Raw genomic sequence first — 17,340 nt, forward strand, 5'->3', positions numbered from 1 at the left:
CAATTTTGGGACCATTGCTTTTTCTAGTATTCATTAATGACCTACCTGCTGGTGTGTCAAGTTTTTACCTCTTTGGTGACGATGGGAAAGCATTGAATGATGATTTGCAGACTTTACAAAACGACGTGGAGTCTTATTTGAATTGGGCCACGAGAAACTCAATGATGTTTAATGTTTCCAAAACTCCGTTTTTATTGGTTGAAAAGACCAATGACCACTGCTCTTTAAATATTGGGGGTGAAGTAGTTCATCCCGTGAATACAGTCAAAGACTTAGGTATTTATGTTTCTGAAAACCTTAAATGGAACGTCCATATATTGAGAAGACTTGGCCCATGTTTCTCTCTTCTGACATCACTCAAAAGAAATCTACGTTTTGACTTACCTTTCCAAACCAAGTTAACAATGTACAAATCATTCCTTTTGTCAGCTCTCCTTTCCTGATCTGAGATTTGGTCTCCCTCCTGTGCTGAACTAACAAAATTTGAGAGTTTTCAAATCCAAAGTACTAAGTGGATTTGCTCAGGAAGCTCGTAATTACTGCCGATTTGCTGCAAGCTGCAGTTCAAAGATCTTACGATGCTAAATAGAATCTTGACGGGCGGATATGATTTAAGTGCGATGCAACTCATTCAAATTCAATACAATCAACGCTTGCGAAGCTCGTCCAAACCAATTTTGATTTTGAATAGAAGAAAGAAATCCATATGTGAAAAGAACTTTCTGTTTAGAGCTGTGAGATTGGAAAATTTAGTTCGAACTTGCACGAGTCTCAATTTCTTTATTGACTCCTGTCTTTTTAAAAGTAAACTTAAACTCTTTTACTTGCTTTTGTTAATGAAAAGTTTGATAATTATTATTTTAGGTGTTTATTCTGATTTCCTTTGATACATAATGCCTCATGAAGCAATTAAGTCTTTTACTACTACTACTACTTCACGATATCAATTTGTTTTCGACGCCCAGTATTCGGATATTGGTTCAGTGAAGATTTTCTTTAACGTTGATAGTTTTTTCCCGCTACAGATATACAACGGGGGTGATTTTTGCACTTCACTCCGTGAGCATTTGTACTAACTCGTTGATCGGACAGGCGTGGTTGTTATTATTATTATGGCTTTGTGAAAATTTCACGGGGAGTATAAGTCCCGGATTTATAACATAGAATTTGCACGACAGTTCTGGCACAGGCACAAAAAGATCCAACTACAGAAATTATTCTCAGTCCAGTTTTCATTGAAAAATTTCCACCAAACTTTATTGCTCGTGTGCTCGCTGCTAAAGTTTTGATCACGTCGTGCCAGATGTTGTTTTTGAGCGACACTGATGCTTTGGCAAATTCTGTAAAACTTTTGAGGAACCGTTTGCACTGGGGTTTAAATTAAGGCCACATATGGTGTAGCTTTTAGCTTTGTCCCATCAAACTTTCTAGAATACCTTGGGTGGGGGGGGGGGGGGGCTCTACCTATTAGATACATATAGTTGTGTAGGACCCATAGGGTGATTTATTGGAAAATCATACAGTCTTGCCACTAAAATGCACCCATTGGTGCCCTTCCACACAAGACTTTCATTTCAATCTATTTAAAAAGTTTACCACAATAATTAGGCTAAAACAACGAAGTTTTTGTACGTAAAAATATTATAGCGAAAATTCTGCCATTAACTCATTCATCCGACGCTAATCTAACACTTCAAAAATTCATAATTCAATCAATACACACAGCCGAAATGATTTTCCAAATTAGCTACTTGCGTTTGATCCGGATAAAAAAATGCGTCTAAATTTTGTCCGAAAATTGTCAGATTTTCTCGGATCTTTTACATGAAGTTGCCTGAAACTTTTACCTACTCCTGAAATTGACCTGAACCAAGAATTGCCTGAAGGGAGTTCAGTTAGGTTTAGCTATATTGAAGTGTTATACTATATTGAAAGTATACATTCAAAGAGTCCTAATATGGAAAAACAGCATTAACGTACGTTCGGTTTGTCATGTCCATTCCGGAAAGCTTAGCCCCGTCCATTTTCTCATTTTTGATACCACAAATATTTCCATAATCATCATATCCGTACACAAGACGTCTCCAATCCCCTTGCTGATACGAAACATATCCAATTGCAACCTATAGTAAAAAAAACATACATCATTGGTTTACCGGCCACGTGTAAGCAAAATTATCACATCTCAGGCTACTTACTGTTCCAGCCATGAACAGAATGAGAAGTATCAAAAACAGCACATCGGTGCATGATCGTTTAGTCGCTCGTTTGAAAGTTGCCCTGTCAATATGTCCCTGAAAGAATACATCATTCATGAGATTACCAGCAATAGCAAAACAGCAAGAATTTTCGAAACAACTTTGTTTTTTTTTTAAAAAAAAACAGATCCCAACTTACATCAGTGAAGCATTCACAGCAACAATCAAGGCAGCCCATCTTTTATTACATTAACTCTGAAAAATAAAGAAAGGGCACCAGCTATCTATAGCTAGAAAACTCAGGTTGACTGGTCGACCAGCCAACTCCCATGTATAAATATAAATCAGGAGGGCATATCAAAGAACGATAATAGAATAAAACAACCTGACGGAAAGAGTGAAGCACCAAGACAGTGTAATATCCGACCTAATTCACCTGACTGTCCCACCTAATTTCTCTTTATTATTTTAATATGATTTTAGCTGAACTCCAATTTGTCCTGTTTTATTGATGTTGATAATATATAATTTTTCTAATTACGACAACGATGATATTAGGTGCTTTACTACAAGTCAATTTAGCAACTAAGATCGAAAGAAAAAATATTTCCTAGACTAAGAAGACGAACGCAGTGGCAATCAGTTTCAATTATCAACAACAACTCGAGAAAACTCCTTATTTCTACTCACTTGGTCGGATGCGCTCTTTTAACACAAGGAATTTTCTCTCTTCACCAACGAGTAAAAGTTAGCCCCAAGCGAGTAAATTATCACCTGTGAAAACTGATTTCCTGCGACTGATTCCGCTGTTACTTCTACAACTGACGCCCACAAAATTTGGAGGAAATTGGTGGAAATTAGTGATTTGTTAACCCAAATCTTGTGTTTTGTGTATTTATCTCGAGATTAATTCAATTCTTGAGTTCTCGAGTAAAAGTGCTTTTAATTTGCGTCTTACTACCAACAAATTTGTTAAAGTTATCAAAATTTTAACTTTTTTAAAAAATCTCTATCGCCAGTGTAATATCCGTGGAACCTGTACGCTTACAGTTTGGGTTGGGTGTTTTTGTTAAGCACTTTAAAGCTCGTTATTTCTGATGAAAATTTTTTAAATCTAAGAGTTTAATTTAATTATGAAGATGTAATATTCAAACGTTTAATACAGAGTTAGAATTTTTGATTGGATTACAAGAAGTTTCAAACGCTGAGAAGATGAAAAGCTATATAGATAAAGGCAGCTCAATTATATAAAGTTCAGTTTTTATTATGGTCTTTGGTTTCGGTCCTATCAATGGTTGATTATTCGTAGGGTAATTTTACCCATTTTTTAAAATCTGTTTTGGATTTTCTCATAGTTATTTTCTACCGCACGGGTCCCTGTTGGTTAAACTAACAGATAACAGGTTTCACTACCTAACGAATCCCGTCAAGAACAAACATTCGTTGACATCTCCCGTCAAGGTGAAATTCCATGATGATTCCCATCAATATTTATGGTGCTTTGTTTATATTGTAAAAATCCGGGTAACCATCTCTTTTTGTTCTCCCATTTATTGTAAAAATTTCGAATAGTGCGTTCAATATGTATTTTATGAGTAACGAATAGTAACGTTCGATATGTATTAAGTTCATACATTAAGTTCTATGCTTTACTAAACTTCCTCCCTCTTAGTAAATTGAATGTTCCACTTACTCACAAGCAAGAGTTTCAAAGGTCCGTTTTCGATCTCTTATATTCCTTTGCTTTTTCAGTCCCGTAATTGCCAAAAAAATTACGAGCATCCTCGTCTTCCAAAGTTTATTTGCCCGAAGATTAATTTTGAATAGGTCCTCCCGACAATCCTTGTCCGGATGACAGAGCAGTGACAACATTTTGAAATGTTTCTGGATAGTGCTGGTTGTGGCCCCCTGTGGCAGTAATAGAAGCTCATAAAAATTTGGAGGTCACCTGAACGGTCTCTGCAAGTTGATTGCCTCCAGCTTCCTCTAGATGACCTTCTATGATGTCTAATCTGTTCTTAACCTACTCCTTAGCTTTTTGATATCCATCATCATTCTCCAACTCCCGAACTAAACACTCCCGCTCATCCATCAGTGCAATACATTCTCTTGTGTTTGTTTCGGCTGCATTCGTAACCTCCTCCAAATCTTTCTTCAAAATTTCAACTTTCCTCCTGCAGGACTCCCGGTGATTCCCAGCGTATTAAAGCAGTCGTTTGGTCTCAATCAATTGGTCACTTAACTTTTGACCTTCAAGTTTCAACTGCCCGAGCTCCTCTTCGAGCCGAATTCCCAGCCGGCAGTTCCCATTTTTTCGCTGTTGTCAATCTTCTTTTGCTGTTCCTTGATTCTCGGATGCATCTCATTTAACTCCATAACTCTAATTGCGGCTCTATACACTATATTGGGCGGTTGGAGCTGTGTCAATGGCAACACGTATCGTTTTGTTGAAGTTACTTCAACAATCCGATAATACACTTGGTGCCTGACTATCGATCTGACCTTGAACAACTCGAGTACATAGTAGCAATAATCGCCATGGTACAAGTAGATAACAGCAATGGTACAGATTTAGCATTTTTAGCTTTTATAACTACAATGTTTGTATTACCATCACATCGTTCAACTGTCCTTTTTTGACAATTTTTGTTCATTAGGACGTTGTTTTAGACGATAAAAATAACCTAGTTCCCCCATTGGACTAATGGGTTGCAGTTCAATTGCAGTATTGGTGCCACTGCGTATTATTTCGACTGGAAAAAAACACAAGCACCGAACAAATTATGACTTTAGATCCAACAAAAGTAGTCATCAAATTGATGGTTATCTTCCTGGCCACATACCAGATTTGTTTCAATTCATTACCCAAGTATTCAAAAATTAGCAATTCAAGCCACTGGTGATTGTACTTCAAGTCCATGTTGAAATACTCTAAAGTCTCATGTTCATATAAGCCTCCTTGACCCGCGAAAACTTCTCTTCATGTTATCGTTTTTCTCGAATTCCTTAAACTTTGGGACGTCTTGCTGAGCTCCAGCTCTCTTTTTTTTATTGAAAAACCCTTCAATTGCTGCACAAGTTGACCAATTGACGTTAACTCTGTAATTAGGCATATCATTGGGTTTATCAATCAGTTGTATTCGCCGGCCATATGTTATTCATGACCCATTCTGCAATTTCAAAAAGCGTTCGGGTACATGGGGTTGCAACTAATTAGTCTGAAACGTCTAAAGAATACCCTAGAAAGAGGCTCCATGTATCTAATTCCTTCTGAACTGCTGTCAGAAGACACCCTAATTGGTGCTTCCTCTGTACAAAACTTGTTTTCGACAACAAGTACAATAATTTAGCTCACATCTGGACATAAAGTATTCCTTCCGCTCTTTCTGTGTGTATACCCAGAGCGTTTCGATGATTAAGAAGAATTTCGTGTGAGTTTCTGTTAACTTGTGTCGTTAAAATCACAGCCCTGTGCAGTTTTTCTATGTGACATTTTAATAACTCTATTTGATTCAGATTTTCAAACATGAAAATTTATTTTTTCTATTTGTTTCAGGTTTTCAAACATGCCTTGAAAATCCCACACAAGAAGTTGGTCAAGTTTTTTGTCACTGAGATCTGTCCCAGATATATCTGTTGCAGAAAAATTTTGTTCTATGGCGTCAACGTTTCGTATGTGTAAAACAAAGTTCTGTGTTTTTTTTCGAAAAGCTGAAAATTGTCTATCTGTTTTGTCCTGTTTTTCAACTGAACAACTAAATTTCTTTTTCTGTCTAATTTGCTCATCAAGTATTTTTTAATTCCAGCGCGGACTATTTTTGCTGTTACCGAGTCTGAAAATTGAGCTATCGTTAAGATATTTGGTTTTTTGTCCTGGTCGAACAATTATTGTACTGAATCTAATTCAAATGTGTCTCCTTGATATAACAAGGTCTGCTCCTGTTTCAAAGGGTCTTTAAAATACAACCATGGTCCTTCATTTGCTTCCCTACTTTCAATGAACAAAGTCCCCAAGAAAATTTCAGCATTTATCATCATGTTACTTTTCTGTGTTTCATCTTTTGGATTGATGCAATCCACAGGGTAGTCATAACTCCTTCATTTGTCGTCTCCGCCTTTCATGAATGTTTTTGATACCTTCTGAACAAACTCTGCATCGATTAACATTTCAATCCAGCGTCTTTAATTCGTCCAAGTACGAGATATAGACGGTTGAGATGCTCCTCAAAGGATCTACTGAAGATGATTATGTCATCCAGCTATACTACAACCACTTCATAAGAGAGTCCCGCTTGATCAAATTCATTAAATTTTGGAAAGCTCCTGGCGCTGACGCCAAAAACATAGGTAGTCTTTTCCACTTGTAGAGTCCCATTGAAGTTACAAACGCTGTTATGTTCTGCGCTTCTTCATCCAGCGCCATCTGAAAACATCCCGATGTCAGGTCGATATTGGAAAGGAAACAATTTCCGTCTAGAGAGTCAAAAACGTCGTTGGTTCTTGGTAGCGCCAAACTGGTTTTCTCGATTTGTTTATTCATACCGCTGTAATCTACAACTAGTCTGCAGCTGCCATCTTTGATTTTCATCAATATTGATGTTTCTGCCCAATACGAATGTGTTGGTTCAATAATTTTGCATCTCTAGGTCTTTTGCATCAATATTTCTGTGTTTCACCTTTTGGATTGATGCAATCCACCGGGTAGATATAATTCCTTCATTTCTCATTTCCACCTTTAATGAATGTTTTTGATACCTTCTGAAAAAACACTGCGTCGTTTAACGTTCAACTCATTAAGGACTTCTTTAGGAGCATTGCATTTAAAGTCACCAAGACCCGGTAACCGCGCTTTGTGTCCCTGCCATAGATTTTGGCAGACTAATTCTTTTATTGGGTAAAAGGTTAGAATTATTTGCGATTTTTCGTTATGTAGGGTGAGTTTTCATTCCAACCACTTTTTTTCAGCACAGTTACCGTACATGTAGCCCTCAACATGCGATATTTTAGTTTACTCGTGCTGCTCTCGGCGTACGAGAGAATTAATAAATACTAACGCAAAGAACAATAGCAGATGCACAAAGATACATGCGCCCAAAGTAGCCACACAGCAGAGGCGGGATAGCCTGGTGGCAACATCCGAAAGGAGTGTAGGCAAAAAAATTCCAAATTGAAAACGGATTCTGCCTAGCAAAATGTCACCGAACAATGATAGAAAACAAGAATTGCATCGGGAATAACAAAACCACGAAAACTCAAAGACTATTTTTTATTCAAGGATAATGATTCAGATAAAAAATTTGAGGTGATACGACAAATCGCAGTGGGCGCGGAACCCACATTAGAACGTGCAGCTGAACTGGAAACTTCTCCAATTGGTTTGCATATTAGGTTTTTCACAATCCTTAGAGATTGTGGGGTACGATTTTGAGAACATTCTGCAAGCGCAAAAATTCGCCATGACGGAACGGACGAAATGCGAAACGTCACATATAAATACATATAAATGAGGAGCAAGTAAACTAGGAGGACTCATCTACTCCCACCCATTGGTGTTTCAAACAATTCTTCTTTGACCGTTTCATTGTGAGTTTCAGCACTAGGGTTAATTTGACGATTTTTCCCTTCAAAATTAACTTCTCTTCTTTCTCTGTTATTCGATTTTTGAGTGGCTACTTCAATTTCCACGAAATCTTTGTCTTCCGTAAAGTAATTTTGGTGGTGTTCTCGGCTCAATCTCTGCGTTCTTAAGTCATTTTTATCAGTCGTAGCACTTCTACTGTTAAAACGTTTGAGTCGATCGTTGTGAACCTTTTGTTGTTTTTTCGTTTTCACATCTTCATTAACAAAGTTTTGATCGTTGATTATTTCACGCATTACCTGCGGCCCACTCTAAAAGGATTTAAATTTCTTTGTCTGGCCAGTTCTTATTGTGGGGTTGAAAACCGCTACTAAATACTCTACTTCAAATTGTGGTTCAATTGTGCTACAGTCATAGTAGGTTTTTTTCTTTCTGGCTCCAAATCAGTGCTTTCCCGTACCAGTTCATGGCACGTTTGTAGTTCGTCTTTCAAGCAGCCAAGGTAACCACTCAAGGTTGGGAAGATTTTGGTTTGTACTGTTTGATACATGCAATCAATCGGCAGCGCGCATGATTGTCGTAAAAAGGGTTTGTAATTGGTAATAGAGTGAATTGATGATCTGTACGCCATCATTACTAGCAGAAAGTAGTCGCCCCAGATGCTATAACGTTCACCCACATATTTTGCAAGACTCTCTTTGTTTGTGTCATTGGTGCGCTCTATCATTGCGTTTCCTTGAGGATGATAAGCTGTTGTTGATGTCCTGTTAATTTCTAGCTCTTTACACATGTTCTTGAAAAAACTCGACATAAAGTTACTGCCCTTGTCGCTGCGCAGATATGCCGGAAAAACAAAACTTTAAACCCATACGTTTAGAAGGGCCTTAGTTACTGTTGAAGCTTCTTGGTTGCTCATGGGAATTGCTTCATACCCTTTTGTAAACTGATCTCCAATTAACAGAAGGTATTTGTTTCGACTTGACTTAGGTAAAGGTCCCATAATGTCCAAGGCGACTTGTCAAAACGGATGACATGGTTTCCACGTTGTCAAGTTGTGTAAGTGTTCCTGGTGTGGAGACTTCTTTTGACAGAATACTTCGCAAGAACTTACCCACTCGTGAACATCTTTTCTCATCCCAGGCCAGTATAATTCTTCTCGAACTCAATCAAATGTCTTAGCCATACCAAAATGTCCGAAATGTTCACGAACGAAAGGTAGAATTTCTCTTTAAAGTAATCTCTGAATGACTATTGGTTTTAAGTTGTCAAATTTGTCAAAACGTTTCTGTCTCTTAAATAGGTCATTTTCAATTCGTAAGTTTTTGAAATCAGTCAAAAGATTCCACAGTGACCTAGAGGCTCCAGTCATGTTTTGTCTTTGAAAGCGTTTCGAATTCTCAATCCAGTTTTTTAGTATAATGAGGTCGGCTGCATTTTTCTGATGTTCAACTAGTTGTTCAACCGATTTTCCTAGTCCAATGGACCAGATATTTTTGCCTTCCGTATTTACTTTGTTCACTAGATTGCAATCTTTGACGTGGTCTTCAGTATGTGAAACTCTCGACAGACAGTATTCGTGTGGGATCTTTTTTCCTGCTTTGTGTTTGATCTAAAAATCAAACTGTCCGAGCTTTGCTATCAATCTGGCGAATAATCCGTCTGGTTCCTTAAAACTATATAACCACGTGAGGGTCCTATGGTCGGTAACAATTAAAAACTTCCCAGAAGATAATTTCTGAAATGTTGAGTGAAATAAACTATTGCAAAAAATTCCTGGTTTGTCGCCGAATAGTTTTGTTTGACTTTTGCTCAGCAGTTTGCTTGTTTTTGCAATAACCCTCTAACCGCATTGTTTTCTTTGGGAAATATTTGCACCAATGCCAAACAGAGAGGCGTCGGTGGTTAACGTATAGGGATCCGTGTCTTACGCATAACCCGAAATTGGTGCTTTCTGTAGTGCTTGTTTTAGTTGTTCAATTGCTGATTCACAATCTTTGCTCCCAGAAAAACGTTCTTTTTTAATTAACAGCCTATAATGCAGCTCTGCTATTTTTCCAAAATCTTGTATAAATCATCTTTAAAAACCAACTAGTTCTAATATAGCTCTCATTTATTTTATTGTTTGTTACTGACTGTCGCTACCTTCTCTGGATTTTCTTCTAAGCCTTTATTTGTTCCATTTGTTCCACAATGTGTCCCATGAAATGAACTTTGCCTGAAAAACCTACATTTTGAGCCTTTTATTTTCAATCCAGCGCCTTTAAGTCGTCCAAGTACGAGATATAGACGGTTGAGATGCTCCTCAAAGAATCTACCGAAGATGATTATGTCATCCAGTTATACCCTAGCCACTTCATATGAGAGTCCCGCCATGATCAACTCTATTAAATTTTCGAAAGCTCCTGGCGCTGACGCCAAACCCATGGGTAGTCTCTTCCTTTTGTGGAGTCCCATTGGCGTTAAAAAGGCTGTCATGTTTTGCGATTCTTCATCCAGCGCCATTCGAAAACATCGCGATGTCAAATCGATATTGGAAAAGTAACAATTTCCGTCTAGAGAGTCAATAACGTCGTTTATTCTTTCTACGGGCAAACTGGTTTTCTCGATTTGTTTGTTCATACCACTGTAAACTACAGCTGAAATCTTTGTTTTGCATCAAAATTGACGGTTCTGCCCAATACGAATGGGTTTTTTCAATAACTTTGCATCCTCTAGAGCTTTGACAATTTTTTTCATTGCTTTTCTTTTATCAAAACTAATACTGCGATAACTTTTTCTAAACGGCTGTGCATCTTCGTTGAGTTTATTTTAGTGTTTAGTTTAGTTACAGTATCCTAAGTCATTCGGGTGTCGGGAGAAAACTTGTTGATGTCTCATCAACAATTCCTGCGCATTTTCTTTCTGCTGGTAAATTAGATTAGAACCTTCCAAATTTGCGTGTTTTCCCATTTGAAAAGTTTCCAATGTTTTCGGTTTATTTTGATTTATGAAAACTATATTCATAACTAAATTCTGTTTGTTTTCAAGATGGCATCTTATTTTCGTGCTTCTATACACGGTTACTGGTACGTCCTTTAGTTTTAAGACTTTTATCAAACTAGAACAATCTTTAATTGATATCATACAGGCGGCAAAAAGCAAACCAATCTTTAGTTCAAAATCTTCAATTGCTTCCACTACTCCTTCCACTCCCGGAATTTCTTCTTTGTATTCATCAGCTAATCCAATTCTAATCAGACTTTCATTTTACACTGTATATAAGTTTTTTATCCCGCAATTGCAAAAATCTGAGAACCTTGCGTTTTCTCTCTGGTAAGCGGTAATGAAAATTTAATGTGACTGCTATATATTTTCTCTTCGCGTAAGTTCATTACACATTTATTGGTTTTCAGGGAATCAGTTCCCAGCAGACATTATATACCTTCGTCTGCCGTTATAACACATTCTTTTTCAATCTCCGAAAGTCTTGGTTGCAACCGAACCAACAGCGTTACTCTTCCTGTTATTTTGACGGTTGGGTTATTGGCTGTTAACACTCGTTTTGTGTATAATTGCACTATTACCGGTTCTGCGTTCTTAAGTCATTTTTATCAGTCGTAGCACTTCTACTGTTAAAACGTTTGAGTCGATCGTAGTGAACCTTTTGTTGTTTTTTCGTTTTCACATCTTCATTAACAAAGTTTTGATCGTTGATTATTTCACGCATTACCTGCGGCCCACTATAAAAGGATTTAAATTTCTTTGTCTGGCCAGTTCTCATTGTGGGGTTGAAAACCGCTACTAAATACTCTACTTCAAATTGTGGTTCAATTGTGCTACAGTCATAGTAGGTTTTTTCTTTCTGGCTCCACATCAGTGCTTTCCCGTACCAGTTCATGGCACGTTTGTAGTTCGTCTTTCAAGCAGCCAAGGTAACCACTCAAGGTTGGGAAGATTTTGGTTTGTACTGTTTGATACATGCAATCAATCGGCAGCGCGCATGATTGTCGTAAAAAGGGTTTGTAATTGGTAATAGAGTGAATTGATGATCTGTACGCCATCATTACTAGCAGAAAGTAGTCGCCCCAGATGCTATAACGTTCACCCACATATTTTGCAAGACTCTCTTTGTTTGTGTCATTGGTGCGCTCTATCATTGCGTTTCCTTGAGGATGATAAGCTGTTGTTGATGTCCTGTTAATTTCTAGCTCTTTACACATGTTCTTGAAAAAACTCGACATAAAGTTACTGCCCTTGTCGCTGCGCAGATATGCCGGAAAAACAAAACTTTAAACCCATACGTTTAGAAGGGCCTTAGTTACTGTTGAAGCTTCTTGGTTGCTCATGGGAATTGCTTCATACCCTTTTGTAAACTGATCTCCAATTAACAGAAGGTATTTGTTTCGACTTGACTTAGGTAAAGGTCCCATAATGTCCAAGGCGACTTGTCAAAACGGATGACATGGTTTCCACGTTGTCAAGTTGTGTAAGTGTTCCTGGTGTGGAGACTTCTTTTGACAGAATACTTCGCAAGAACTTACCCACTCGTGAACATCTTTTCTCATCCCAGGCCAGTATAATTCTTCTCGAACTCAATCAAATGTCTTAGCCATACCAAAATGTCCGAAATGTTCACGAACGAAAGGTAGAATTTCTCTTTAAAGTGATCTCTGAATGACTATTGGTTTTAAGTTGTTAAATTTGTCAAAACGTTTCTGTCTCTTAAATAGGTCATTTTCAATTCGTAAGTTTTTGAAATCAGTCAAAAGATTCCACAGTGACCTAGAGGCTCCAGTCATGTTTTGTCTTTGAAAGCGTTTCGAATTCTCAATCCAGTTTTTTAGTATAATGAGGTCGGCTGCATTTTTCTGATGTTCAACTAGTTGTTCAACCGATTTTCCTAGTCCAATGGACCAGATATTTTTGCCTTCCGTATTTACTTTGTTCACTAGATTGCAATCTTTGACGTGGTCTTCAGTATGTGAAACTCTCGACAGACAGTATTCGTGTGGGATCTTTTTTCCCGCTTTGTGTTTGATCTAAAAATCAAACTGTCCGAGCTTTGCTATCAATCTGGCGAATAATCCGTCTGGTTCCTTAAAACTATATAACCACGTGAGGGTCCTATGGTCGGTAACAATTAAAAACTTCCCAGAAGATAATTTCTGAAATGTTGAGTGAAATAAACTGTTGCAAAAAATTCCTGGTTTGTCGCCGAATAGTTTTGTTTGACTTTTGCTCAGCAGTTTGCTTGTTTTTGCAATAACCCTCTAACCGCATTGTTTTCTTTGGGAAATATTTGCACCAATGCCAAACAGAGAGGCGTCGGTGGTTAACGTATAGGGATCCGTGTCTTACGCATAACCCGAAATTGGTGCTTTCTGTAGTGCTTGTTTTAGTTGTTCAATTGCTGATTCACAATCTTTGCTCCCAGAAAAACGTTCTTTTTTAATTAACAGCCTATAATGCAGCTCTGCTATTTTTCCAAAATCTTGTATAAATCATCTTTAAAAACCAACTAGTTCTAATATAGCTCTCATTTATTTTATTGTTTGTTACTGACTGTCGCTACCTTCTCTGGATTTTCTTCTAAGCCTTTATTTGTTCCATTTGTTCCACAATGTGTCCCATGAAATGAACTTTGCCTGAAAAACCTACATTTTGAGTCTTTTATTTTCAATCCAGCGCCTTTAAGTCGTCCAAGTACGAGATCTAGACGGTTGAGATGCTCCTCAAAGAATTTACCGAAGATGATTATGTCATCCAGTTATACCCTAGCCACTTCATATGAGAGTCCCGCCATGATCAATTCTATTAAATTTTGGAAAGCTCCTGGCGCTGACGCCAAACCCATGGGTAGTCTCTTCCTTTTGTGGAGTCCCATTGGCGTTAAAAAGGCTGTCATGTTTTGCGATTCTTCATCCAGCGCCATTTGAAAACATCGCGATGTCAAATCGATATTGGAAAAGTAACAATTTCCGTCTAGAGAGTCAATAACGTCGTTTATTCTTTCTACGGGCAAACTGGTTTTCTCGATTTGTTTGTTCATACCACTGTAAACTACAGCTGAAATCTTTGTTTTGCATCAAAATTGACGGTTCTGCCCAATACGAATGGGTTTTTTCAATAACTTTGCATCCTCTAGAGCTTTGACAATTTTTTTCATTGCTTTTCTTTTATCAAAACTAATACTGCGATAACTTTTTCTAAACGGCTGTGCATCTTCGTTGAGTTTATTTTAGTGTTTAGTTTAGTTACAGTATCCTAAGTCATTCGGGTGTCGGGAGAAAACTTGTTGATGTCTCATCAACAATTCCTGCGCATTTTCTTTCTGCTGGTAAATTAGATTAGAACCTTCCAAATTTGCGTGTTTTCCCATTTGAAAAGTTTCCAATGTTTTCGGTTTATTTTGATTTATGAAAACTATATTCACAACTAAATTCTGTTTGTTTTCAAGATGGCATCTTATTTTCGTGCTTCTATACACGGTTACTGGTACGTCCTTTAGTTTTAAGACTTTTATCAAACTAGAACAATCTTTAATTGATATCATACAGGCGGCAAAAAGCAAACCAATGTTTAGTTCAAAATCTTCAATTGCTTCCACTACTCCTTCCACTCCCGGAATTTCTTCTTTGTTTTCATCAGCTAATCCAATTCTAATCAGACTTTCATTTTACACTGTATATAAGTTTTTTATCCCGCAATTGCAAAAATCTGAGAACCTTGCGTTTTCTCTCTGGTAAGCGGTAATGAAAATTTAATGTGACTGCTATATATTTTCTCTTCGCGTAAGTTCATTACACATTTATTGGTTTTCAGGGAATCAGTTCCCAGCAGACATTATATACCTTCGTCTGCCGTTATAACACATTCTTTTTCAATCTCCGAAAGTCTTGGTTGCAACCGAACCAACAGCGTTACTCTTCCTGTTATTTTGACGGTTGGGTTATTGGCTGTTAACACTCGTTTTGTGTATAATTGCACTATTACCGGTTCGCCTAAATTTTCGTGTAAGGACCAGCTCAAAAGCGATACACTAATTCCACTGTCCATTAATCCATTACATCTGTTCCCATGAACTATGGTTTCTGCGTTTAGACATTTAATTGTGTTTGTCTAACAAGCTTGAAAGACATTACAGTTCTGCTCGGTGGTTTTCTTTTTGGAAGGGCAGTTCTTTTCAAGTGTTGTGAACTTTCACATAGGAAAAAATTTCGACATTTCCTCAAAATAGGTCCTTCCTGTCTGCAGGTTCTGCACTTGAAACCCTGCCTGTTGTTCCTCCTGGACGGTTCATCTCTTCCGAAAGATCTGTGTTGGTGACTAGGTCCTGGTGTTGGAATCGCCGCCGATTGTTGAACCCACGATCCTGTTGCTGTCCTCTATCACGTCTGTCGTCACCCTACCGTCCTTGGGAACTACTTCGTTCTCCAGATTGGTTTCGACGGTTTTTTCGCTGTTTGTCATCTACTGACAATTGGTTCTCAAGCTTGGTTAGGGCCTCCACTAAGTATTTCGTTTCATCCCGTCTTATTACCGCAACTGTCGGTGTTTGCTCGTCCTCTTCTATTCTTGTTAAGGCTTCCAGATGCAGTACTCGTTCCAAAACTGTTTCAATTTCCGTATCCATGTCGTTGAATTGGTTTCTGAGATCTTACCTCACCTGACTATGGTTGATTCCTTCTATGAATTCTCTCAGAACCAAATGATCTCTAATGTCCTGCGACTTCGTTGTTTAGATTTTCAGAACCAACTGCTTTTAATCTCCCTGATATGAGAGTCCCGCCTTGATCAATTCCATTAAATTTTGGAATACTCCTGGCGCTGACGCCAAACCCATGTGTAGTGTCTTCCACTCGTAGAGTCCCATTGGAGAAACAAAAGCTGTCACGTTCTGCGACTCTTCATCCAGTGCCATTTGAAAACATCCCGATGTCAAATCGATATTTGAAAAGTAACAATTTCCGTCTAGAGAGTCAATAACGTCGTTTATTCTTGGTCGCGGCAAACTGCTTTTCTCGATTTGTTTCTTCATACCGCTGTAATCTAAAACTAGTCTGCAGCTGCCATCTTCGTTTTACATCAATATTGATGGTGCTGCCCAATACGAATGGGTTGGCTCCATAATTTTGCATCCTCCAGATCATTGACAATTTTCTTCATTGCTTTTCTTTTATCAAAGCTAAACTACTTCGCTCTCTAGATTGGTTTCGACGGTTTTCTCGCTGCTTGTTATCTACTGACAATTGGTTCTCAAGCTTGGTTAGGGCCTCCACTAAATCTTTCATCCCGTCTTATTACCGCAACGTTAGGCGTTTGCTCTTCCTCTTCTATTCCTGTTATGGCTTCCAGATGCAGTGCTCGTTCCAAACCTGTTTCAATTTCCAAATCCTTGTCGCTGAGTTGGTTTCTGAGATCTAACCTCACCTGACTATGGTTGATTCCTTCTATGAATTCTCTCAGAACCAAATGATCTCTAATGTCCTGCGACTCTGTTGTATAGGCTTTCAACGCCAACTGCTTTAAATCTCCCAGAAAATCTGTCAGTTTTCCCGTGGTTGCTCTACGCGGCGAGCTAGCCATCCCCAGAAATCCCCAGAAAACGACCAGTTTTTCGCAATGGTGTTCTCAAAAAACTTTAACGCATTCATCATAATTTTCCCTTGTAGCTTGCGGTAGAGTGCGATAGAATTCTAGGGCAGATTTTTATAGCCTAAGTGCATAGTAGTGCGGCCGTTCATCAACTTCGCGGGCCGGATCTCCTTCAGTTCTTTTCCACTTTTGTTTTTCCTGCGACTGATGCCGCTGTGTAAAATTTATTGTAAAATTTTTGATTAGTGTGTTCAATATGTATTTTACGACTATGTCATACAATAAGTTCTATGATTTTGCTACAACAACAGCACCGCTATCATATCTGTAGTAGTAGTAGTAGTAGTAGTAGTAGTAGTAGTAGTAGTAGTAGTAGTAGTAGTAGTAGTAGTAGTAGTAGTAGTAGTAGTAGTAGTAGTAGTAGTAGTAGTAGTAGTAGTAGTAGTAGTAGTAGTGGGGGACAAAATCCAACCTCACCTCCACGTGGTGTCCCCTGGGGGTAGGTCATGTGCTGCGGCTCTACGCTCACATGGTCGAGCTAACGAGGCACTGGTCTTCTAGTTTGTGGCGCAACTAGTCGTATCTCAGCCTTCAAACACCAAAGCAATGAGTACAATCAACCATGGCCCCGAGTCCCGGGTAAGGGGTGCTAAGAATCTCCCGAGGAACCAACTCAGAATTGCAACTTTAAACGTCAGAACACTGACCCAAGCCGGATCTCTAGAGGCTTTGAAAATGGATCTGGCGCGATACAAGTTGGATATTCTGGGAGTGCAGGAGACGAGATTGCAGGAGCAAGAAATTGATCTCGGAGACCACAAGCTCTACCTGTCTGACTCGTGGTTGTCTGGTGTAAAGTCGAGACAAGGAGGAGTGGGCGTTGCTGTAAAGAAGTCATTGATAAACAGCATCGTAGAACAAGTGGCTCTAAGTGAACGTATTTGCTACGTCAAGTTCGCGGCTCAGAGGAGAGCCAATCTAGCTGTTGTT

The 17,340-nt window shown here is 38.5% G+C and overlaps 1 protein-coding gene across 2 annotated transcripts in view; it reads right to left on the bottom strand.

The window, feature by feature from the left end:
* LOC142339359 (choline transporter-like protein 1) overlaps positions 1-17,340 on the bottom strand; it is a 246,177-nt gene that overhangs the window by 91,628 nt on the left and 137,209 nt on the right. For both annotated transcript variants that reach the window (XM_075389359.1, XM_075389358.1), the window contains exons 2-4: positions 2,398-2,453; positions 2,199-2,294; positions 1,981-2,123 (exon numbers count right to left, since the gene is read on the bottom strand). In XM_075389359.1, coding sequence (XP_075245474.1) covers positions 1,981-2,123; positions 2,199-2,294; positions 2,398-2,436 — 278 coding nt within the window. In that variant the 5' untranslated portion in view covers positions 2,437-2,453. The remainder of the gene's footprint in view (positions 1-1,980; positions 2,124-2,198; positions 2,295-2,397; positions 2,454-17,340) is intronic.

This window comes from Convolutriloba macropyga, chromosome 5 (assembly GCF_964194025.1).
Source record: "Convolutriloba macropyga chromosome 5, txConMacr16.3, whole genome shotgun sequence".
NCBI lineage: Eukaryota > Metazoa > Xenacoelomorpha > Acoela > Convolutidae > Convolutriloba > Convolutriloba macropyga.